Below are 25,719 nucleotides of genomic sequence, written 5' to 3' on the forward strand. Positions count from 1 at the left end.
TCATCTCTCCTAGGAAAAAAGTTATTACCCCAGCACATGCCTCAATGTCACCCAGTAGAGCGGCTGATCATCAGTCACTAACATATTGAGCTGTTGTTGCTGCATCGGCTTTTCCCTGACACATCTGTAATTGTGTTGAGAAGGCACCATATTCTGGAAACGTTTTCATCACTGCCTGTGTGGCAGGGGGAAGGGGTGTTGGGAGACTGAGGGCTCGTTGATGAATAAGAACAGCCTCACATGTGACCTCAATAATCAAGCAAAGCCATCTTGTTTCCTGGCAGCTGCAGTAACATAGGTTGTAAAGTATTTTTAGACATTTGGGGGTGGGGAAGGGAGGGCAGGGTGGTCCAGAAGAAACCAACGCTTGGAGCAGATGATCACTGCAAGGCCTGATTCGCTCTCTATTCCAGTAGTTCTCAAACGTCAGTGTGCTTAGGAGCACACAAAGACCTGGTTAGAAACATAAATGGGCTACTCTTCCGCCTTCCTCATCCAGGCACTCGGGAACTCTGGCTCAGAAAACCCGGGTGGGCCCAGGACTCTGCATTTTAGTAAGCACCATGGGTGGCTTGATGCCAGTGGTCCTCAGGCTGCCGTTTGAGGAACACTACCACCAACTCCTGGATAACTTTGGTAGAGAAAGAATGTGTAATCTCTGCACACAACAGCCCCCAGTCCACCAGCCTCTTCACTTCTTGGGACTTCCAGAGAATGTGACAAAAGTCCTGGTCCCCTTTTTCCCAGCAAAAGGCACTTGCACACATCCACACATACAAAACTTGTGGGATAAACTCAGGCCAGTCTGTGAGCCCCTAAGAGTCTACTTGATCCAATTCACACCCCACTGGCCCATTCTAACCTTCTCTTAAAGACTAAGATTTAAAAAGATAACTACCTCATCAGTCATTACAGACTACACCTATACTGCAGCAAGTTGGCAAACACCTCTGTGTAGATAAGGGTTTTACCTACACCTTTAAAAAAAGTATAGCAAGACCTGTATTTTTTAGATTTCTATCACTTCCAGATCTTTCATTCTCTCTCCATTACTAATGCAAATGTTTCGGCAAGGTTTTCTACAAAACACCACTGACTGGCAGAACATTTTTCTACAATTACCCAGGACTATGAAGCCCCTGGTAAATCACTTAACAAGCTAAGAATTCCCAATTAAAATACTGAGTCTGTTTAACTAAATTATTGCTATGCACAATGTATAAATCCATGGAAGGAAAAATTCTACCTCTCTCCCTTGAGAATAAAAAGGATGCTGTTAATCTTTGGCAGGTCAAGTCAGTAAGGTAAGGAGTTTGTTTTTTTAACACACACACAAATGGGATTATAAGATTAAAATAACTAGGAATCTGCCCAAAACACATATACAGGAACAAACAAATAAAGCCCTTAAACCTTAAATGCACTACCCCATTAGTGTCCTGAGAGATTGGTTTAAAGCAAAACAGATGTTTTGCTCTGGCTGGAGATTAGAAATGTCTTATGTGTCAATGGTAGAAGAGAAACAGATCCTAGTTTTTAATTTACCAGACATATTCCAATAGAAGAGAAAAAAACTCTTTTCAATTTTTGCAATTTCCTTAACCTGTGCTATGGATTTAACACAGTAAGGTGAAAGTCAATTGATTAATCAATTCATCAATGGGTCCCCAACAAAGAGACAGTCATGCCAGCCTTGTAAAGGCTTCTTTTTAAGCCCACTATGAGCTGACTTAGGACAACCATCTATTTGGAAACAAATTAAAGTGATAAAAGTGATCCCTTGCAGCTCTCCACCAGGGAGAAAAACATCTACTAAGCTCACACCCTTTCATACCAAATATTCATGCAATAGGCAGGCATTACCCCAGGCACTGACAAGGACTCAGGATAAATTCTGACTGTGCAGAGCAGTGGGCTGGGCTGAGTGAGGTCAGGAGCCCCACCATCTCAACACCCAACTGACTCCCCAGAGGGTTGAGCTGATCTCATAATTCATGGAAAGCAGGTGTTCAGACAGAAAGGATAAGAAATCCATGTGTGATTCCATGTGCGGTGAAGGTCTGGCCAGGTGGCGCCCTAGCCCTGGTAGGAGGCCTTCCATGTGGGAGCCTAGGTCCCAGAAGTCAGCGTCACTGACAAAGACTGCACAACAGCAACAACTCTGTAATGAGGATGCTTTGCTGAGTTCCCACTTCTGTTTTGGTGATACTTCAGCATAAACAAGGCTGGAGTCTCAGTCAGCGTTTGTTCAATAAATTAATATGACAAAGTGAACCAATATTACTGGAGTAATTGACAGGATCTGGCTACCATCTTGGCAATCAGACTTTAAAATATACTCCTGCAGCAAGTCAACAACTCGAGCTTGGTTCAGGCCATGTGAACACTGAAGCTGAAACCAACCGCAATTAGAGAGCTAGAATCTAGAATTCAAGCCTAAAAACAGAGTGAAAAGGAGTACATTTAAATAACTGTTCTTCCATGAAGAGATGCAAAGTTATTAGCAACAACATAATTCTTCCTTATATTCAGAGTACTTCTCATTTGATTTGTCCCCCAAACTGAAATATGCAGCAAATGAGAGCTCCCCTCTGTGCACCTGTGATGGGGCCACCTGGTAGAAGCAAGCCACCTGTGTGCTCATGTGTCCTTCATTTCACCTCTGGATTCCACAGCAGGTAATGAAAAGGCTGCCCCTGTCACTGGAAGTATAAATAAATAAAACCAAATGGAATTCTTTCCCTCACATCCCCTTACCCTACATATTTCTTTCAGATCCTACAGAATCCATGAATGTCTCAATCTTGACATTCCAAGGTCCAGGCACAGGGATTAATGCTTGCTGATAAGACAAGTACACAGAGAAAATTATGGACAAAGCAACAGTGATACTCAGAGGAGCGTAAAATTAATAGCTCCGTAAAATTAAAGGCACCGTGTTTCGCTAGCCAGCTCATCCCAGTGATTTGTCAATAAACACGTCCGTTAACTCAAACATGTATATTTGAAAGTTCATTTTTTTAGCTCCTTCCAGCATTTCAATTTAATGAGGTCTTCAATGGCACTAAATAAATGAGAATGTAAATAATTAATGGCAACACTATGAACTAAGTGGGTCGTAGGCCCCAGGGAAGAGTCCTTCAATTACCAAATGGCCCTTCTCACCAGGAAAAACCTCCATCTGCCCCCCCATCCATCTGAGGCTCAGGAAAACAAGCCCTACTCAGGGGAAGAGCACTTAAGATTAAAACAAGACAAGAATAAGCTTCCATCATAGAAATGGCAGGCTAGGGTGTTAAAATCTCCCAATATCTAGCCACCAATGGAAGAGCTCATGCACCAGCAATCATGCACTAGGCAATAATAAGCAGGATGTTCCTACCAGAATCGTGTTCTCCTGCAAAAAATGCACCAAGAAAAACAGCAGTCAGTTGGTTCTGCTGCTGCTTCCATGTCCTGTTCCCTTTGGAAATATGTCATTTGGAGCAAGAATGTAATGCTCTCCTTCCAACTTCTCACTGCCAGGACATAGCATGAAACCCACGCAGCAGCCTATAATGGAAAGCATGCAGATGCTGCAGCAGCCAGTTCTGCAAACAAGCAGTGCTCCAGTTAGAAAGGCAAACTGCTGGTTACCTTTACCAGCTCAGTCTTCACCAGCAGTAGCTGCATCACATAAGTAGAGCTCTGAGATTCTTGAAAATAAGAATCTACCCCTATTTGAAGTAGAAATTTGAAACCAACAATTGGGAATCCCTTCTACTTTCCATATCGTTAAAGGTCAGCTAAAACCTCCAGTCCCCTGGGAGGCCCACTCGGCTGAGAGGCAACGGCAGTGACAATGGCCTTCTCTGAACTCGGGACATTCATAGATACCACAGCCCGCCAGCTGTGAGCATCAGTGTTAAACAAACACCACCCCTCCTACCCACACACACCTCCCTTGACAGGGCAGTGAACAACACTCAGGGAGCTTGAGTTTTCTGAGTGGTGTGGACCATGATAGCAGATGGTGTGAAGTCTGTGAAATACACCATCAGAGCAACAGGGCAGAGTAGCCAGTGGGGCTTCCTGGGAACTGCGGGGGTCAGAGAATCTTGGAGAAGGAGGGGGAGACCCTGGAATTGAGACAAGAGCTCCGACGTAGGAAAGAGCTTGACTTTCTTCTCAGCAAGGGAGAGGAGGCAACAGCAGATGCAGTAGGTGAAGCATAGGGTTGGAAGGAAAGACAGCCGCAGAGCAGGCAAGAGAGAGCCACAGACGCCTGGTCACTCAGGCTCTGGGAAATGACAGCAAGGAATGCAAGGCTTCAGCAAAATGCACTTGGAAGGCACTGAAGAGTTCTGAGGAGGAACACAAACTGAATGGTCTTGTAACCTTTCCTAAGTTGTCTTATGCTGTCCACCTCTTTCACTGTTATTAACCTTTCAGGTTTATGTTGCCCAAAATCTATCCCCGGCTGCACAGGCTAGACAGCAGCAGTTCCTTCTCTTCCTCACAGTGCCTACCACACCATCAAATACCACGACACTTGGTGCTTACATACATACACAAATGCATGCACATACACCCACATGCACATGCACATGGGCACACACATCCATATACACACACACACACACACATATGCACACATACCCATGCACACATATACATCCATATACACACACACACATTGTCCATTTGTTCAGATAGTTTAAAGAACTTATTTATATTTTAAAAGAACCTGCTAAAAGAATCATTTTTCTATAATGTTGAAATTTGCCAAAAGAACAATTTTTCTTTAATGTAATTGTAGCAGTTTTCATTACTGATTGGAATATAATGGAAAAATAAAACACTGAGAATTAAAAGCTTAATTGATAGAAACACGTTTATCTATCAGTAAAAAGAATTTGGCTGTGCTCTTCCTATCAACACAAAAGCAAGCAAATTAGCTATTTGCTCCATGAGGAAGCTCCTTCTAATTGAGAAGAAAAGGCAGAGAGAGGCCCCAGGCACAGGCCAGCACCAACCTAAGGCAGGCCGCTTCCACGCCTACCCGCCGCCACCTACTGGAGAGCTGGGGGCAGAGCGCAGTGCAATGTACAGGGTCTGAGGCTTCTGGGGGTCAGGGAACTGGTCCATGTAAATGAAGTTGATGCAAGACAATTTGTGTATTTGAAGAGAAAACTCCTAAAGGATTCAGAAATAACTAAAAGTCTTTTTTAATCCTTATAAATTAACATGGCTCGTTAGGAGTTTAAAAAATGCCTACTTGAGGATTTTTTGATTTGGGGAGAGGAATTTATTGTATAAGGTGTACAACATGATGCTCTGATCTACACACATAGTGAAGTGATTACTACAGTCAAGTAAATTACATGTCCAGCATCTCACACAGTTACCGTCCTTTATTCTGTGTGTGCTGAGAGTTCCTAAATCTACTCCCAGTGCACAATATGACACTGCATTCCTTGTGGTGTACATTAGATCTTCAGACTTACTCACCCGAAATAACTGCATCTTTGTACCCTTTGACCTAAACAAGAAGAGGGTACTGGTTGAAAGAAAGCTGAAGATTCTAAAGGCAAAATGTATTATTCTACCATTTCCAGAAAAATATTTAGAACGAAAAAAAGACTAAAATTTTTCTCCAAATAGAGTTAAAGCAGAATAATAAATAAAAACTATGGAATAATGATCAAATAAAACTGGAGGGAGTAGCCAGAGGCAAGATGAAAACCCAAAGAGAATGGCGCCCTGGGAAACAAGGCTCCATCCATTTCCAGGGGCAAAAGTGGGCAGCAGTGGCAAGAAAGGGGTTCTGAAAAATGGGCATGAAATAAAGCAATGTGAGGTCACTGGTGCCCTTGGTAAGAACCTTTACAGACCCAAGGACACTGAGGCAGAGCAGAAGGGAGGAAATGGAAGCATTTCTCCATTGGAGACATTTGGGCATATTTAAAACCCAATGGGATAAGATGGATGACTGTGAGAGGCAGACAGACCCAACAAGAGGACAGAAGGCTTCCAGGAAGCTGCTGAGGAGGGGAAGGGGAGGGCTCCAAAGCCCAAGTCGGTCTAGCCCCACAGCCGAGCAGTCACACAGGGCCCCATCTTCAGAGGGGCCCCACCTTTCGTTTCATGCTCTGTTGTCACCATCTTGAAATTTGTAATATGTTTTTTAACAAGGGGCCCCACATTTTCATTTTACACTGGGCCTCTCAAATTATGTAGGTGGTCCTGGCCCCAGGGAGAGGTTGGCCTCAGCCCAGGAAAGGGTAGCTCTGCTACCACAGTGGCAGAAGGGGGACAGAGAAGCAGAATCAATGCCATCTGCTGGCTTCTTTCCCTGCAAAGCTGAAAGAGAGCTGTCTGCTGTGAATGAGCCAGAGGACAGACAAGGGGAGAGAGGTTAGAACTTCATCTAACATGGAGGTATCTGGTAGACTTCACCTGAACCAAGTGATAAGGCTGGTATCACCAGTAACAAGACAAATCAATACCACACACCTCCTGGTAGGATGCACTATGAAGGGCACAAGATCACTTTTGTGCTATTTCCTATTCCTGTCAACATGCATTACCTTAATATAATCATAGAAAACCCAAAGTGAGAAACATTCTACAAAATAGTAGACTAGTACTCTTGAAAAGTATCAATGTCACAGAAGACAAGGAAAGGCTGAGGAGCTGTCACAGATTGGAGAAGACTAAGTAGAAATGACAATTAAATGCCGTGTGGAATCCTGCATTATCCCGGAGCAGAAAAAAGACATTTTAAAAACCTAGTGAACTTTGGCTGGGCGCAGTGGTTCACACCTGTAATCCCAGCACTTTGGGAGGCCGAGGCGGGTGGATCACAAGGACAGGAGATAGAGACCATCCTGGCTAACATGGTGAAACTCTGTCTCTACTAAAAAAATACAAAAAAATTAGCCAGGCATGGCGACACGTGCCTATAGTCCCAGCTACTTGGGAGGCTGAGGCAGAAGAATGGCGTGAACCTAGGAGGTGGAGCTTGCAGTGAACGGAGATCGCGCCACTGCACTCCAGCCTGGGAGACAGAGCGAGACTCCGTCTGAAAAACAAACAAACAAACAAACAAAAAACCCTAGTGAACTTCAAATAAGGTTTGTAATATGGTTAATATAATAGTACTATATCAACACTAATTTCAAAGTCTTGGTCATTGTACTATGGTTATGTAGACATTGAAATTAGAGGCAATTGGGTAAAAAAGTATACGGAAACTCTGTTTTTTCAACTTTTCTGTAAGTCTCAAATTATTTACAATAAAAAGCTTACATTTTCGTGTGGACTTTTCATTTGTGATTTTTTTAAATGTCATTAGTAATTCCAAGACCCTCAGTTACGACCACTGAAGTCTAGCCTACTACATCAGACATGTTCCTCAATACAAAGAGAGTCAGAAACTGCTATGGTTTGGACTTGTGTCCCCACCCAAATCTCATGTTGAATTGGAATCCCCAGCATTGGAGGAGGGGCCTGGTGGGAGGTGACTGGATCTGGGGGTAGACTTCCCCCTTGCTGTTCTCGTGACGGTGAGCTCTCACGAGATCTGGTTGTTTAAAAGTGTGTAGCACCTCCCCCTGCTTTCTCTTACTTCTGCTCTGGCCATGTGAAGATGTGCCTGCTTCCCCTTCACCTTCCACCGTGATTGTAAAGTTTCCTGAGGCCTCTGCAGCCATCCTTCCTGCACAGCCTGCAGAACTGTAAGCCAATTAAACCTCTTTTTTTTATAAATTACCCAGTCTTAGGTATTTCTGTATAGCAGTATGAGAATAAACTAATACAGAAACAAAAAAGAAAGATTATGTTCCACTTTAAAAATCTGGCTTTGGCCAGGCATGGTGCCTCTTGCCTGTAATCTCAGCACTTTGGGAGGCTGAGGCCCTAGGTGGATCAGTTGAGCCCAGGAGTTCAAGACCACCCTGGGCAACACGGTAAAACTCCCTTCTACAAAACTTCAAAAATTAGCCCAGCATGGTAGCGTATGCCTGCAGTCCCAACTACTCAGGAGGCTGAGGTAGGAGGATCACTTGAGCCTGGGAGGTCGAGGCTGGAGTAAGCCATGATCGCACCACTGCACTCCAGCCTGGGTGACAGAGCAAGACCCTGCCTCAAAAAAAAAAAAAAAAAAAAAAGCCAGGCACAGTGGCTCATGCCTGTAATCCCAGCACTTTGGGAGGCCGTGGCGAGCAGATCACCTGAGGTCAGGAATTTGAGACCAGCTTGACCAACATGGAGAAACCCCGTCTCTACTAAAAATACAAAATTAGCAGGGCATGGTGGTGGGCACCTGTAATCCCAGATATTCAGGAGGCTAAGGCAGGAGAATCGCTTGAACCCAGGAGGCAGAGGTTGCGGTGAGCCAAGATGGCGCCATTGTGCTCCAGCCTGGGCAACAAGAGCAAGACTCCATCTCAAAAAAAAAAAAAAAAAAAAAAAAAAAAATCTGGCTTTGAACAGGTTGCCCAGCTTCATGTTTCTATCGTGCTGTCCCCTTACCGCCGCATCACTGGCCATCACAGCATCCTAGCAAGGGAGGGAGACCAGGAAGGAAGAATAGAAATGTTTGCTCAGTCCTTCCTCCTCTGCCTGCCAGGCCCTACGTGTCTCTATCCAGTGAGTGCGTTAATTAAGCCTTTACAAGTACGCTAAGCATCTATGAGACCATGCTGGTTCCAAGGACTATTACACATTTCCTTTCTCTATTTTAATTAACTTTTATTTCATGAAAGCTTACAAATTGGCAGCAAATCCAGGTCAGATATTGCTTTAGAGGAGATTTACAGCAAACCTTGGGGGGCACATCTACCCACACCTGGGACCAAACCCAATTCAGGTAACCATTCGGAATGGGTGAACCAGCCAATCCAGGGCCGTTGCTCTGCTGCCACCCAGGGGCAGGTGGGCGCCATGGCACCTGGCCAGGGGAAGGGAAGCCCAGGGGAAGAACCTGGCTCTGCACAGGACATGTCCTCTGGAATTCAAAGGCAGGAGGAGGCAAGGGAGAAGTGCTGTACCCACCGGCCACAGTACTCAGGAGTGCACTGTAAGCATGCACTCTTGGGAAGGCAAGCATTAAAATAAATACAAGGTTGCAACAATGATGTATTTCCTCAGACCAAGGACTGTTCCAGAGACTAAAGAGATGTTACAGGCACCCAAGGGACGGAGCCAGGCACCAGACTCCAGGCTTACCTGCTTTGGGTCAGAGGTAGCAGTGCCGGGAGCTGGCGATTCCAGCTCTATGGTCACAGGCCCATCATTCTGAATGTGCACCTGCATGTAGGCCCCAAACTTGCCATCTGAAAAAGCAATCCAAACAGTTACCAAAGATGGAGACCCCAGATTACTCCATCCAAAAGCACACTGTATTAGTTCATTTTCACACTGCTAATAAAGACATATTCGATACTGGGAAACTTACAAAAGAAAGAGGTTTAATGGACTCACAGTTCCTCATGGCTGGGAAGGCCTCACAATCACAGTGGAAGGCAAGGAGAAGCAAATCAGATCTTACACAGATGGCAGCAGGCAAAAAGAGAGAGAGCTTGTGCAGGGAAACTCCCGTTTTTAAAACCATCAGATCTCGTGAGACTTATTCACTATCACGAGAACAGCACAGGAAACACCCGCCCCCATGATTCAATTACCTCCTACCAGGTTCCTCCCACAAAACATGCGAATTGTGAGAGTTACGATTCAAGATGAGATTTGGGTGGGGGCACAGCCAAACCATATCACACACCTAGATCAGTGTGATCCAAAACCTGGGTCACACTGGGAGAAGGAGGTTGACTGGGAGGAGGATCAGCCAGTCAACACAGGAAAAGCTGGCCAGCCCTGTAAGAGGGATGGAAATGCAGGATTAAGCAGCACAGATACTGCTGCGTGCCCAACAGATTTGGCAAGAAATAAAAGGTCTGGTAACACCAAGGGTGGGAAAGAATGTGGGTTACCGGGACTGTACATGGTGGGAAGGCAAACACAGAGCATTCTGGAAGGCCATGTTTGCACTGTATGCAGTGAAGCCCTCCATCTCCCTCCATGGAAGGCACTGCTTTTGGGCTACTGGGGCACAGGCAGGCCTCACACCCTGAGGTCCTTCCGCAACCTGGGTGACCTCCATGAGTCTCTGTTCCTGCCACCACAACCTCACAAATTCCATCTCTGAGTCTTTCCTACCAGTGGTCCTTAACTTCAGAAGGACTCAGCAAAATGGGCATGCCAACAGACAGCTTTCTTTGGCCCACAGACAGTAGCATTGGAAATTGTATTAGAAGCCATCAAGCTGTTGGCCAAGGTTTATAAGCAAGATTAATCTAGATCCTACTGGATAGTCAAAGGTGCTCAAATAATGATGACTTTCCATGACCTCCTATCAGATTAAAGCAGCCATTCAAATCAACAGAGCTTTTGTCCCATCCGTGTCAGACTAACTAAAAAGATATCAGCTGGGAAGGAAATCATGTGTTTAATTGCATGCTAAAATTATGGCTACAATTAGTAGAAAATTTCAGTCACTGCACTCCTCAGGGAGGCTGAAGGCAGGCTCAAGAGGACAGGAATTATTTCCGACCTTGAATTTCTGTTGCCAGGATATACAGCATATGCTTCACCTTGTTTATCATTCCAAGTAGCGAGAAATTTATTTTCTTTTCCTGTTTTTCTTCAGTTAAGAACAGAACTATTATGTGAATTTCCATCTGTACAGATGATAAATCCAAAGACATGTTTTAAGAGATCTTAAAATGGTAACATTTTTCTCCAGTCCAGATCAAAGGGTAAAGCCCCCAAGAAGAATTATACTAGCCAGGGAAAATAAACACATTTAAAAAAAAAACACACACACACACAAAAGCATATCTATAAAATGACATCTGGGCTCCTGTGGTGATATAATCAAGTTGTTCTTAAATATTAAGTCCCAGAATTCTTTCTACCCAGTGCTGCAGGTTAAGCACGTGTTAAACATGCTTATGCTGCATGTTTAAAGCAGGAAAGCTCTCAGCTGGAGCCTAACCACCCATGAACTCATCTCCAGCAGAACTTTCCAAGGCCCTAACAGCTGTAAACCAGAGTGCCTCCCTGCAGATTCCCTGTGTAGCTACAAAAACTGGTGTCCATGCCCCTTTGGACAATGCTTCACTGACTTTAGCCACCAGCCAAGAAGGCTCACAGCACCTCTGCGGGCCCCAGTTTGTTCTGGTGCAACAGGACAGTTGTCCTGGGATGGTTACAAAGGTGCACATAGGTTAGTACACAGCCCAGCACAGTGAGTGTACAGGAAATCATAGTCACTATTATTACTATTGTCATGCCTACCACTGTCCATGGTAGTATATGGGCAAATTGCAGGGATGAGACAGAAAAATATTATGCCAAAAAAGTATACTCTGAAAGAAAAATGGGGAGAACAAAAGGCGTGTACCATTGCTTCTTGGCCTGGCTGGGAGCAAGCCCACATTCTCTGCTCTCCAGAGCTGGCCCTGTGTGGCCATGACTGGGCTGGACCTCAGCCAACCTTTGGGGACCAGTATGGGACATGGGCACTAGACACTGAGCCTCAGGTCAGCCCATCTAAGCACATCCCCTAAAGGCAGTTATCTGCCACCAAGGAGGCATTCTCACCCTGCAGGCTTCCTCTTCATTCTACTTTCAATCTGTTCAGAACCTGAGCAGGCAGGAGGCTGTTACTGATAGAAACCCCAACAGTGGGTTACAGGCTGGGACCTCAAGAAATTAAGCAAATCAGTGGCATTGAGGGGTTCAAAATAAGCCTGGGGCCAGGCTGGAGCCACTGCCTACTAGAGGAGTTTGATCTGGATGTGCAGGATTGTGCCTAGAGCCTTTGGGAGTATGACTCTGGAAGCCACTAGCATCCATGGTGGTTCTGACCTCAAGTACAGAGCTGCTTCTACAGAGACAAGAGTGTTCCTTGGCATCCCCAGTGCCCCAGAGGCTGGGCCAGTGCCAGTGAACCACCACTGGTACAACACAGCAGCAGGCGCCTGGCTCAAAGGTGCCTGGAAAGCTGAGGCAAGGGCTCTGGGGCCTTAGGCAGAGACCAGTAGCTCTAGGAATGACATGTCCTAAGTGACTTGGTGGTGAAAATACCTGTTTTATCAGCAAATGGGTACATTACAAGCCCTTCAGGCCCTGGCAGCTGATTTTCTCACAGTTTGAGGGCTAGGCCTAGGTCTGACTGCATGCCACACTCAGGGCCATGGAGGGAACTGGAAAGGCAGACCTGGGGCTCTTGTGGCTTCTTCTCAGGCTTTGGGCTCCCCTTATCAGGGTTCTCCGCTTGGCTCTGCAACTGTGCAGAGGTGGTGTCTACATCTGAGGGTGGTGTCTACAACAGATTCATTTCTTGGAAACAAGTGTCTCAAGCCTGGAACTTTGTAGCAAGAAGCATTGGAGGACCCAAAATACCTAATTATGGAAAAGTGAGGGCACCTTTCACTAACAGGGCCACCCTCAATTCCAAACTAAAGAGTGTCAAAGCCATGAGAAGAAACAAATATTACGATGGTAAATGTCTAGGACCGAAGTTAACCTTTAGCTGGGAAGTTAAATTCCCAACTATGCCTACATCCTGAGGTCATAAATTCAAGGCAATTAAGGTAGCCTGCTTGCGTAACAGGAGATCCAAGGCAAGTTGCTCCCTGATTATCAAACTTTGCTCAGACATCTCTGGGCCCTGCTGGGGTCCTTGACATCACTCTGCCTGGGATAACTCTGTAGGGTTGAAGGCTGTATGGTTGTCTAACTGAGGCTCAAGGAAGCCTGTGTGGGGATGATGCAGTGTTTGAGGCCCCCAAAGGACCTACAAGGACACCTGTATGACACATCTCAGACACGGCTTGGACAAGGCTGCTGCATGAACCCAGACTCAATCGAGCATGGACACCCTTCCACAAAGAATAGCAGGGGAGGTGGCTTCTGAGCTCATGAGGTCATGGGATATGATTTCATATCTTACTTCCTTCAGTCTTCAAAGCTTTTGGATTTGATTATGTTATAGAATTAATCTTGGCCTGTAATTTCTCCCTGGGACTGTGATAATGGGATAGGGTCTGCATTCAAATCCAGTGCATTTCCATGTTGCTGGCATTTTATTATGAGTTTCTTATGTATTTTACTATTGCAGTATATTGTCACTTAACCTCACTGCAGGAGCTCTGGTGCGCTGGGCTGGGCATTGTGGCTGGACACGGCTTGGGAAACAGCCTAGGGAATAAGTCTCCACCTTGGGAGCAGAGTGGCCTTGGAAGGGCTTCACGGCAGGGTTCTGACCCAGTTCAGAGCCTCCAAGGACAAAAGACAGCAGGAGCAGCCTAACAGAGGCTCCAAGGTAAACTGGTCTGAGTTGGTGAGGCTTCCTTCCCTGACAGGGCACCCCCATGGCCAGAGTAAGCCTCTCCTCAGAACCACCCTCCATCAGTTCCTGTCACTCCCATGACAAGAGCCATAGTCCCTGGAGTAGCATGCCCTCTATTGTGCATGTTCTTTTTCTGTCTCTACACACACACACACACACACACACGTGCAAACATGCACATATAGTTCTTCTTGTAAGTATTGTTGAGAAGTAAGAAAGTGATCCCTGTAAGTTTTCCTAACTTAAAAGTACGTTATTATAGTACCATAGAATACATGGCGGGAGTGGCTCACTCAGGCTGCTGTGTTGGGTATGTCCTGAAAGGAGACCCAGCTGGAGGCAGGAGGCCCATAAAGAGGCTGTCACAAAAATTCAGATGAAAGACACAGACGGCCTGCGCCAGGGTGGGTGCAGAAGCGGCGTTCTGCTCTCAGCTTCCGTGTGCATGTCCCAGGTGAGGCAAACAGGATTTGCTGATAGACCAGATGTGGGGAGGAGGAGCCATGCCAAACTCTGAGGTTTCACCCCATAAGTGCATTTATTAGAAAATAAGACTAAAACCAAATTATTAGAAAATAAGATTAAAACCAAATGAAATAAGAAACCAGGAAAAGAAACCAAATAAATCACACACTCATTAAAGTGAAGACGATGAAGTGAAAAGTGAAGATTAAAGCAAAACAATGAAATACAAAAAAAAAAAAAAACTAAAAACGCTGATTAAGAAAAAAGGGGGAAAATACAACCAAACCACCTGAGTAAATGAATGTGACACTAGATATAGAGATCTTTCAAAATAATTTTAAAAATCTATAAAATTGCCAGGCGCAGTGGCTCACGCCTGTAATCCCTGCACTTTCAGAGGCTGAGGCAGGCAGATCACGAGGTCGGGAGATCGAGACCATCCTGGCTAACACAGTGAAACCCCATCTCTACTAAAAATACAAAAACTTAGCTGGGCGTGGTGGCATACGCCTGTACTCCCAGCTACTCAGGAGACTGAGACAGAAGAATCACTTGAACCCGGGAGGCGGAGGTTGCAATGAGCCGAGATTGCGCCACTGCACTCCAGCCTGGCGACAGAGCAAGACTCCATCTCAAAAAAAAAAAAAAAAAAAAAAAACTATAAAATTGTCTTCTAATAAGTTGGAAAATCCAACTGTGAAGGAAAGGACAGGTAAAATTCACTGCCCAGAGGAACTTGAGGGATATTGGGAAACTTCCTTGGCAACAGCCAAGGAAGCCGGCCCAAAGAGATCACTAACAACTTCTATTAAACAGTGACACCTATCTGATTTAAATTGGTCCAGACCACGGGAAAAGATGTAAAGCTTTCTAGTCTATTCTGCAAGGCCAGTATCACCCTTACACTAAAATTAGACAGTAACTTTTTTTAAAGCATAGACAAATTTCTCCTTTGAATACAGATGCAAAAATTCTACACTAACAACACTTGGGAAATGTCCTGCAGGCATATATTAGAAGAACACTATGCAGTGGCCAGGGAAGGTTTAATCAGCATGGCTCACGATTAGCAAATGCATTTACCAGGTTCACACTTAGTGAAAAAGACTGGAAAAAATCAAATTCCCTTCCTGTTTAAAAATGAAACTCTTAATTTGGCTAGAAATCCACTTCTTTAAGAAGACTATGTAGGGACCCCTTTTTCCTGCAGTCACGTAACTTAGGCACCCTGAATAATCTTCCTCACCTCCTAAGAAGTAAATCAATATATTTACGAAGATGTCATAAGTAGGAGTTGAACAATGAGAACACATGGACACAGGGAGGGGAACATCAAACACCAGGGCCTTTCAGAGGGTCGGGGGAAAGGGGAGGGAGAGCATTAGGACAAATACCTAATGCACGCAGGGCTTAAAGTCTAGATGACAGGTTGATAGGTGCAGCAAACACCATGGCACATGTATACCTATGTAACAAATCTGCACGTTCTGCACATGTATCCCAGAACTTAAACTAAAATAATTTTTTTTTTTTTTTGAGACGGAGTCTCACTCTGTCACCCAGGCTGGAGTGCAGTGGCACAATCTCCGCTCACTGCAACCTCCACCTCCCAGGTTCATGCCATTCTCCTGCCTCAGCCTCCCGAGTAGCTGGGACTACAGGCGCCCGCCACCATGCCCGGCTAATTTTTTGTATTTTTAGTAGAGACAGGGTTTCACTGTGTTAGCCAGGATAGTCTCGATCTCCTGACCTTGTGATCCGCCTGCCTTGGCCTCCCAAAGTGCTGGGATTACAGGCGTGAGCCACCACGCCTGGCCCAAAAAATTTTTTTAAAAAAGTAAATATATTAGCCAAGATGTTCTGGATCTAGTAATTGAATGCTAACCAAGATAATGAGATTCACCCAGCCATTTTAGCACACACAGATCATTTAAGAATATAACCATTATTAAAAATACGTAAGATTTTTGTTAAAGTCCTAATTTATTTTTACATTTCTAATGCACATATATATATGGAATAAACTTATTTCAAAAAAAAAGATGGATTGATTAAGCAAGTACTTCAGTAATAACTGTTACAGGCAAAGACCATGGATGGAAGCTAAAATTAGTGAGTGTGAGTAGGTTGAGTAACAGGATATTTGCATAGTCTCAAATTATCTCCACACGAAACACTGACCAATTACAAAGTGGAAAACAGTAACTTGACAGAAAAATCTGGCAAATAATGAGACATGTCGACATCATATGCCCCAACACGATGCACTGAGAAGGGTACAAGATCACTTTTGTAGTATTCCTGCGAAAAATGCCTAACTTTAATCATGAGAAGACATCAGGCAGACACATAATGAGGGACATTCTACAAACTGACAAAATAAGTGACTCTTCAAAAATGGCAACGTCATGAAAAACAAGGAAAGACAAGGCAAACACCACATACTGGGAGAGACTAAGGAGCTGCAACAACTAAACGCGGTTTGGATTTGGAATTCTGGATTGAATCCTGGACCAGAAAAAAGGATATTAGTGGGACAACTGGCAAAATTCAAATAAGGTCTGTCAGTGTTAATTTCCTCATTTTGATAACTGTACTATGTAAAATGTTATCAGTAGAAGTTGGATGAAGCTTATTATTTGTCAAACTTTTCTGTAAGCCTAAATTATTTCAAAATAAAAAGTTAACGGCCAGGCATGGTGGCATGCACCTGTAGTTCCAGGTATTTGGGAGGCTGAGAGGCAGGAGGATCACTTGAACCCAGGAGTTCCAGACCAGCCTGGGCAACACGGCAATACTCTACCTCTTAAAAAAAATTTCTTTAACTATGATGGCACATGCCCATAGTCCCAGGTACTTGGAGACTAAGGCAGGAGGATTGCTCGAGCCCAGGAGCTCAAGGCTGCAGTGAGCTATGATCATGCCACTGTATTCCAGCCTGGGTGACAGAATGATACCCTATCTCAAAAAAAAAAAGAAAAAAGAAAAAAAAAAGAAAGTCAGCCTATGAAAGCTGTAGGAAAATTTTTAAAAATAAAAATGAATAAAATGAAATACAAAAGAGTTGAAGAAATATATTCCATCAAGCATTAATTTAGTTGGTACAGTTGAGAGGTTTTTTGCCTAAGCCACTAGAAGGCTGGCGTTGCCACCAACTGAGATAGGTAAGCCCACAGTGGCATGGGTTGGGGTTAGGAAGTGAAATTAAGAGGTCAGGGTTAGACCCACTGAGTTTGGGGGTCTCTTAGATACCCAAGTGGGGATATGTAAACAGGCAGCCAAACTTAATGTGTCCAATACGGGGACCCAGAGGATTGATGAATTCATAACTTTAACACACTCCAGGTAAAAATAACATGATTACTTTCTGGAAGTACATAAGCTGATTTAAAAATTCATATGAAAAAATAAACATTTAAGAAGAGCTAGGAAAAACTCTAAAGAACAATGTGGGAGAAATTCACCTTACCTGGTAGAAAAGCATAGTAAAAATCCTCAATAATTAAAACAGTATGTCTTCAGCATATATACAGATAAGACAGACAAAAAGAATAGACAGAAACAAAATTTTTTCAGTGAATGGAAGTTTTAAAAAATTAAAATTAAAAACTAAAAATAATAAATAAAATTTAAAAGTTCATAAATACATACAAGAATTTACTAGAAGATAAAGCCAGAAACTCAATTCGTAAAGCTAAAGGTGGCTTTTTAAATAAATAGTTTTGGGAAGCCATTTAGTAAATACCTGAAGAAAAAGATAAGTGTTCAATCCAAGCTTTACATTTATATGGGATAAACTACAAACAGATAAAAGATTTCAAAGTAAAAAATGAAAGCATAAAAGCAGGAGAGGAGGCCAGGTGCGGTGGCTCACCCCTGTAATCCCAGCACTTTGGGAGGCCGAGGCGGGCAGATAGCCTGAGCTCAGGAGTTCGAGACCAGCCTGGGCAACACAGTGAAACCCCGTCTCCACTAAAATACAAAGAATTAGCCAGGCGTGGCGGTGTGCACCTGTAGTCCTAGCTACTCGGGAGGCTGAGGCAGGAGAATTGTGTGAACCCAGGAGGCGGAGGTTGCAGTGAGCCGAGACTGTGCCACCGCATTCCAGCCTGGGCAACAGAGTGAGACTCTGTCTCCAAAAAAAATTAAAAAAAAAAAAAAAAAGTAGGAGAGGGAAAAATAGCCAAATTTCTTTGTAATTTTGGAGTAGAAGGTGTCATATGAATCGTAGAAAACTTGTTTCAAAAGCCAGCAGACATTTCAAAAAATTGACAATCTACTCCTTAAGGATCAAAATTGTCTACCCAGCAAACAGTCCCTTAAGCAAGATCAAGGGGCAAATGACAAAACAGAAAGATAGCAGCAACTCATAGCATGTATAAAGCACTCACAGAAATAAAGAACCTGACAAATAACTTGACAGAAAAAACGAACAGGCCAGGGGAGGCAGCTCATGCCTGTAATCCCAGCACTTCAGGAGGCTACGGTAGGAAGATGGCTTGAGCCTAGGAACTTGAGACCAGCCTGGGCAACATAGTGAGACCCTGTCTCTACAAAATATAAAAATAGCCAGGCACGGTGACTCACGCCTGTGATCCCAGCACTTTGGAAGGCCGAAGCAGGAGGAGTACCTGAGATCAAGAGTTCGAGACAAGCCTGGCCAACATAGTGAAACCCCATCTCTACTAAAAATACAAAAATTAGCTGGGTGTGGTGGCAGGTGCCTGTAATCCCAGCTACTTGGGAGGCTGAGGCAGGAGAATTGCTTGAACCAGGGAAGTGGAGGTTGCAGTGAGCCAAGATGACGCCATTACATTCCAGCCTGGGCAAAAAGAGCAAAACTCCATTTCAAAAAAAAAAATTATATATATATGTATGTGTGTGTGTGTGTATATATATAATTATGTATATATACACATATGTGTATATAATTATATATATACATATACATATACACACATATGTATGTATATATAATTTTTGTATTATTATATATGTATTAATATGTATTATATATGTATTCATATATATATAATTTTTATACCTATATTAGCTGGGCATGGTGGTACATGCCTGTGGCCCCAGCTACTTAGGAGGCTGAGGTGGGAGGATTGCTTTAGCCTGGGAGGTCGAGGCTGCAGTGACCCATGATCATGATGCCACTACACTCCAGCCTGGGCAACAAAGAGCCAGACCCTGTCTCAAAAAAACCAAAAAAACAAAAAGAAAAAAAGGACAAAGCACATAAACAGTTAAGAGAAAAGGAAATAAGTCAGTCAAACATCTGAAAAAATGTCCAAGCACAGTCTGTACATTAAAACTACAATGGGATATCTATCAGATGGGTGAAATTCTAGAAGTTCAAAATACACTCTGCCAACAGAGCTAGGAGAAATATGGTAGTCTCACACTGCAGAAAGGTGTGGTGCCTACAAACGGCCATGTGGCACCATCTATCCCATTTCTGGGAATTTCTCCAACAGGTATCTCCCGACTGCATATGAACTGGCATATGTACAAATGTATTCATTATATCACTGTTGTTTTTCAGAGACAAAAATTAGAAATAACCCAGGAGTCCAACAATACAAGATCTATTAAATAAGCCAGGCTATGGTCCTGCCACAGAACAGTACACAGAAGTTTAAAAAGAGAGATTTAATTTGTTCAGAATAGAAGAGAAAAAAAAAGAAAGAAGTCTCTATGAACTGGTATGAAAAGAATCCCTAGGACACACTGTGAATTTTTTTTTAAAGCCAAGATATAAAACAGTACATCACATCATACCTTTTGTATAGAAAGGGAAATATTTTTAAAAATTCATATTTGCTCACATTTGCAAATGGATAGATGGATAGAAAAAATTAATAAAAGTAATTACCTCTAGAGAGCAAGAAAAACAGGCTGGACAGAGACACAAATGAGAGCAAACCTTTCCAATTTAGACCTTTTCATATCATTTTGATGTTTGAACTACCTCATCACACTACCTATTCAAGCATTAATTAGAAGAATAAAGTTAGAGGACTCACACCTCCCAATTTCAAAACTTACTACAAAGTTACAATAATCAAAACAGTATGGTACTGTGTAAGTACAGAAACATAGAACAATGAAATAGAACTGTGAGCCCAGAAGTAAACCCTCATATATGAGGTCACAAATATATATATGTGTGTGTGTATGTATATACATTATGTTATATATACACATTATTAAAAATTATATATCTAATATTATATATTATATATAATTTTTTTCTGAATTCATAGTCCCTGAATCAATAAGGTTTTGAACTCCCTATTCCTCCTGCTGAATGATTCAGACTTTTCCTTTCATCCCAAGTCACCTTACTTACTTGGAATGTAACAACACTGAACAGAAGTTTCTTTCCACCTATGCCTGTATCTTCTTTTAAAAAGCATCTTTATTTCTTCCAATTGAATTGTCATAATAGACTCTTGGGCAAGGAGAAAGAGCTGATCCTGCAATTCATGGCCAGAAGTACGGAGGAAATTCAAGAAATGAGATAAAAGTGAGGAAGGAGAATAAGGACAGGAAGGGGAAAGAGCCCCCTCCTGAGAGAGAATGGAAAGAATAGAAAGGATGGCAAAGTCACCAAAATGGACCAGTCCTCAACTCCTGAGACCCAGAGGCATTCATTGCACAAAATAACAAAGCACCCACTGTGCATAAGGCACACTGCCATTATTGCAGGAGTGCAAAACCCCACCATACCACTGACACTGCTTTTTTAAAAAAATTTTTTTAGAGACAGGATCTTACTCCATCACCCAGGCTAGAGTGCAGTGGCGTGATCATAGCTTGCTGCTGCCTTGAACTCCTGGGCCCAAGCAATTCTCCTGCCTCAGCCTCTCAAGTAGCTGGGACTACAGGCATGCACCATCACACACAGCTAATTTTTTCTTTTTTTTTTTTTTAGAGATGTGCTCTTGCTATATTGCCCAGGCTGGTCTAGAACTCCTGGGCTGAAGTGATTCTCCTGCTTCGACCTCCCAAAGTGCTGGGATTATAGGTGTAAGCTACTGTGGTGACTGACATTGCTTTTAGGGTGGCCATGGTTATTTTAGGTAGGGGAAGAGAGAACTGGCAAGATCAGGCTGCTGTTCACAATAGACAATCAACTAAGCAAATCAATGAAATCACTAAAAGATAGGGTTTAATAACGAAAGTGGATATAGTTTGCCATTTGGGAAGAGGGATGCTACATTGTAGCTATGGAGATGATTTACATGTAAGACCAAAAAAAGAGACATGCAGGAATAAATAATGAAGTCAGTAAGCAAATTAATGAAGAGAATGAAAGAAAAGGAAAGAATGAGAGAAAATGTAAACGTATTTGGCCAAAATCAGTTGAACATCTGTGTCAAACTTTTACACAACAGCAACAGCCTGTACCACAGTTTGCCAACCCTACCATTCATTAACAATGAAGACACGATCCCATGTTGTAATTTCCTAAATTTACAAGAAAAATAATGCCTTTGGCATCACAGTCTTTGCCAAAGTATATAAAACAGGCTTCCATTGAAAGTTCACTCATGCTGTTAAAATGCTTTAAATAGTAAACAGAGTAGAAAATTAAACAAATCCACAGAAATCAAGTACTAAGCACGAAACAAAAACTAGACGTGGTCTTCCAGCTCCTGGCACTTTCTCTTTGCATTATGAAGTGGGAGAGGCACGGGCATCATGGACGTCCCATGGAGCACACAGAGCAGAAGTGGTCATAAACTGCTGCTCTCCTGACGTTTCTGTCCACATTTCACTAGCTCTTAGACGCCCACAACAAATCAGACCCAGCAGAGAATATACAAGTAATCCTTTTGAATACTGTAGCAGCTTCTGATTTGCTAACAAAGCTGACTGGTGAATGTTTTCCTGAGCCCATTACAAACGCCTCAGAGCTGGAACTAGAGGCTTGAGAGCAAAGGTTACCCTTCTCCACTATTCCATTTTGGTATAATTTTTTTTTTTCTAACTATAAAAGCAATGCATGTTTAACACTCAACTTGGACAGCGTTCAATGCCTCCTGCCAAATGGGGCCTTCAGCATTCATGTGAAGGCTGGAGATCCCTGAAGGGCTGTCGAGGATACAAGTGACCCAGTTTCCTGTGCCTACTCAGTCTGGGGACCCAATAATGCACCCTCAACCTTTAGCTCATTCTCAGTAGAGGGGAAAATATGACAGGACTATTCGCTAGAGTTTTTCCTCTAAAGCAATGATTTGAGAAACAGCCATGAAATGAGGAAAGTTCCACCCTTTGAAAGCAGCAGGGTTACAAGCTGTGGAAGACTAGAGATGGCTGCAAACTCTTTGACACTCCTGCCATTGCGGGGTGGGACTGTATCCTCTCCTCTTGAATCTAGGTAGGCTGTGAGACTGCTTTGACCAACATTATATGACAGAAGTGAGGCTGTGCCACTTTCCAGGCCTGGTCTGAAGGGATCAGCACATCTATTCCCATCTTGGAATGCCTGCTCTTGCAATGCTCACTATGGAGGAAGCCAGCACCGTGTTATGAAGCCAACTACCCTGAGACCACCAGGTTAGGAGGGGTCCAGCAACATGGGGAAGCCAAGGATGAGAAGTGGGGAGGAGTACGGGGAGGAGAGCAGAAAGGGGAAGAGGGTACACTGTGGCCATTTTAGAAGGAAGAAAGGAAGGAAGGAAGGGATTGAAGGAGAGTGGAAGAAAGAGTGAGCAGGAGGAAGGAAGGGAGGAAGGGAAAGAGGGAGGGAGAGAGAGAGGGAGAAGGGAAAATGTGTGCAAGTCTAGGGAGCTTGCTGGAACACAGGAAGTGCCTCTAAATGGGCCCACACAAAAAACACTTCCTGATACTACAGCCTGCAGCTTCTCTCATCCTTCTCATCTCAGCTTAAATACCTCTCCCGGCTGTCTTTGCCGCTAACAAACATAGAAGTCAGCCAGTGCACCAGATGACCAAGTTGCCAGATTGCCAACAGTGTTTTTCAGCAATGTGGTCTCTCTTCCGTTCTCCATCCAAGTCTGTCCCTGAACCTCTTCAACCTGCTCAGGTCAGTCACACAGCTGCCTAGAGCTGGGTGGGTACTCCAGCGGCTTTACTGCGGACCTGGCCGTGAACTCTGTCATTTCTCCAGCCGAAGCAGACAGCTAATCCTCCTGCCCTGATGTTCATCCTATCCCTATCTTGTATCCTATGCAAAGAGAGTGCATTTTTACACAATGCATTCAGGATACCACCTGGCCCAGGTTTTCCTGAGAACTGCACTGCCACAGGGCTGCTTCTTAGGGTGGCCAGCCATCCTAGTTTGCCCAGGACTTAGGGGTTTCTAGGGATGTGGGATGCTCAGTGCTTAAGCAGGAGCATGCTGGGAAAACCTGATCTCTGCTCTGAGGCTGGTCTGTCCAGTGCCCCAGGTCATTACAACAGAAGAAGAGGCTCAGAGAGTTTTTAAAAGAAAAATAGGCTGGGTGCAGTGGCTCACACCTGTAATCCCAGCACTTTGGGAGGCCAAGGCGGGCAGATCACTTGAGCCCAGGAGTTTGAGACCAGCCTAGGCAACACGGCGAAACTGTCTCCAATCTTTTACACTTTATGTAAAATATAAAAGAAAAACAGTGGGGGTGTTTCCAATTTAAATAGCATGCACCCTAGTGGCCAGTCAATATTTAACAAGGGGCCGCAGTACATACCCACATACAAATATAAAGATCAACAACATTCTGCATGGGTATTGGTTTGATGAGTCAAGAAGATTCAACAAATGACCTAAACACAGCTCAGACAAAACCATGCCCAAGCACATGTGCAGCCACCACCTTAGCGACTAACCCTGTTATTCATCCCTAACACTCCCTCAAAGCATGCATCACACCAGTCACCTCAGAAGGTTCTGATGACACTTGTTTCTGAAAGGAGAATTGCTCATATACAACTGGTAAATGAAAGTGCATATACCACAGAGGCTGTATCTGGGCAGAGGTGGGTTTTCTCAGACAAGGAGAGCCAGAATAGTGGGAATAAAATGACAGCCTTCAGCAGAAAAGCCCTCAGCGCTGGCAGCAGAAGCCCCTAAAAGTATCTTATGAAAATAAAAAACAAGTGCCTACTGCCTTCCAACCCAGCCACAGGACTTTGGTGTTCTGCTATTAACTCCATTTTTCCCATAAGCCCTGAGAGTTTTAGCGGCAGTTTCGCAGAGCAGGAGGTTTCTGAGGAACGTTTACCACGCTGCAGCAGAAACAGCCACACTAGTTTAGTATCTCTCTTCTCTAGACCGTGAGCTCCTTTAGGGCAGGAACTGCATCACTCTTACTCGGCACTGTACACCCAGAGCCTAGCACAAGGGCTGACAGATAAAGTGTCTTATTGATGGATAAGTCACAAAACTGACTTGAATGGAACCAATAACATCTCCCCCAGCAGAAACAGGACTAAAATCCTGGATGAACATCCTGCTCAGAGAGGAAGGACACTCTGGCCTCAGAGCACACTGCTCCCCTTCCTAGGCCCAAATGAGGCCCAAAAACCCCTCCGCTGATTTCCTTGATCATGACAGAGAAGACAGGCAAGTCCCAGTAGACTCAATAAATACAGAAAGATAACAGAAAAGGGCCAGGCGCAGTGGCTCACGCCTGTAATCCCAGCACTTTGGGAGGCCGAGGTGTGCTGATCACTTGAGGTCAGGAGTTCCAGACCAACCTGGCCAACACGGTGAAACCCTGTCTCTACTAAAAATGCAAAAATTAGCCAGGTGTGGTGGCGGGCGCCTATAGTTCCAGCTACTCAGGAGGCTAAGGCAGGAGAATCGCTTGAACCTGGGAGGAGGAGGTTGCAGTGAGCCCAGATTGTGCCAATGCACTCCAGCCTGGGCGACAGAGTAAGACTCTGTCTCAAAATAAAAAAAAAAAAGAAAGATAACAGAAAAGGCCAATAAGCCAAGAAGATGTGAATTTTACAGTGAAGCAAAGATGTCAGTGAAGCTCAGGTTCTAGAGACAGCTGCTGGTTCAATTCCAGCCTCTGCCACTTATGTGCTGAGTGACCTTCCATACCCTGAGTGAGGTGCAGCAGGGTAACCGGGTGCAGTGGCTCACCCCTGTAATCCCAGCACTTTGGGAGGCTGAGGCAGATGGATCACAAGGTCAGGAGGTCGAGACCAGCCTAGCCAAGATGGTGAAACCTCGTCTCTACTAAAAACACAAAAATTAATTAGCCAGGCACAGTGACGGGTGCCTGTAATCCCAGCTACTAGGGAGGCTGAGGCAGGAGAATCGCTTGAACCCGGGAGGCAGAGGTTGCAGTGAGCGGACATCGCGCCACTGCACTCTAGCCTGGGTGACAGAGCAAGACTTCATCTCAAAAATAATAATAATAATAATAATAAACATGTGTGAGGACCAAACCATAACTAGCTTCCCCGCCAGGGTTCCACTATATACAGAACAAGTGAAAGAGCTTGGCGTTATATTACCAAGCGGGCCATAAAACAACAGGAACCAAGAGAGCCGGCCTGCTGTCGGCACATGCACCACAGCAGGGATCATGTGGGAAGAGCTGCGGCAGATGAGGAAATGTCCCTAACCGCATGGGTACCAGCAGGGATGTGAGGAACACAGAGAAGGAACAAAGGGGACAATGATCTTCTCTCTGTCACTAACAACAAATAAGAGAAACAAATCAAATATAAATGTAAAATAAAATTTCACTTAGGAAAGGAGAAGGGAGTGAAAAAATGTTAAATCTAATTAAACTTTACGTTTTAAAGTTGCTGAAGTGGTCTTAAAAATCCTAAAATAAAGAAAATGTATTTAGCATTTCATCTGCATTCCAACATCCCTTGGGCTCACA

At 44.0% G+C, this 25,719-nt stretch overlaps 1 protein-coding gene across 2 annotated transcripts in view; it reads right to left on the reverse strand.

Moving 5' to 3' along the window:
* DTD1 (D-aminoacyl-tRNA deacylase 1) overlaps positions 1–25,719 on the reverse strand; it is a 178,541-nt gene that overhangs the window by 134,185 nt on the left and 18,637 nt on the right. The window contains exons 4-5 of one of the 2 annotated variants that reach the window (XM_055265320.2): positions 9,211–9,317; positions 4,742–7,063 (exon numbers count right to left, since the gene is read on the reverse strand). In XM_055265320.2, the coding sequence (XP_055121295.1) occupies positions 6,899–7,063; positions 9,211–9,317 (272 nt within the window). In that variant the 3' untranslated portion in view covers positions 4,742–6,898. Of the gene's footprint in view, positions 1–4,741; positions 7,064–9,210; positions 9,318–25,719 lie in introns of those variants that run through there. The other variant, XM_055265321.2, reaches the window with a different exon arrangement.

Source organism: Symphalangus syndactylus, chromosome 24 (genome assembly GCF_028878055.3).
Source record: "Symphalangus syndactylus isolate Jambi chromosome 24, NHGRI_mSymSyn1-v2.1_pri, whole genome shotgun sequence".
In the NCBI taxonomy this organism is placed as follows: domain Eukaryota; kingdom Metazoa; phylum Chordata; class Mammalia; order Primates; family Hylobatidae; genus Symphalangus; species Symphalangus syndactylus.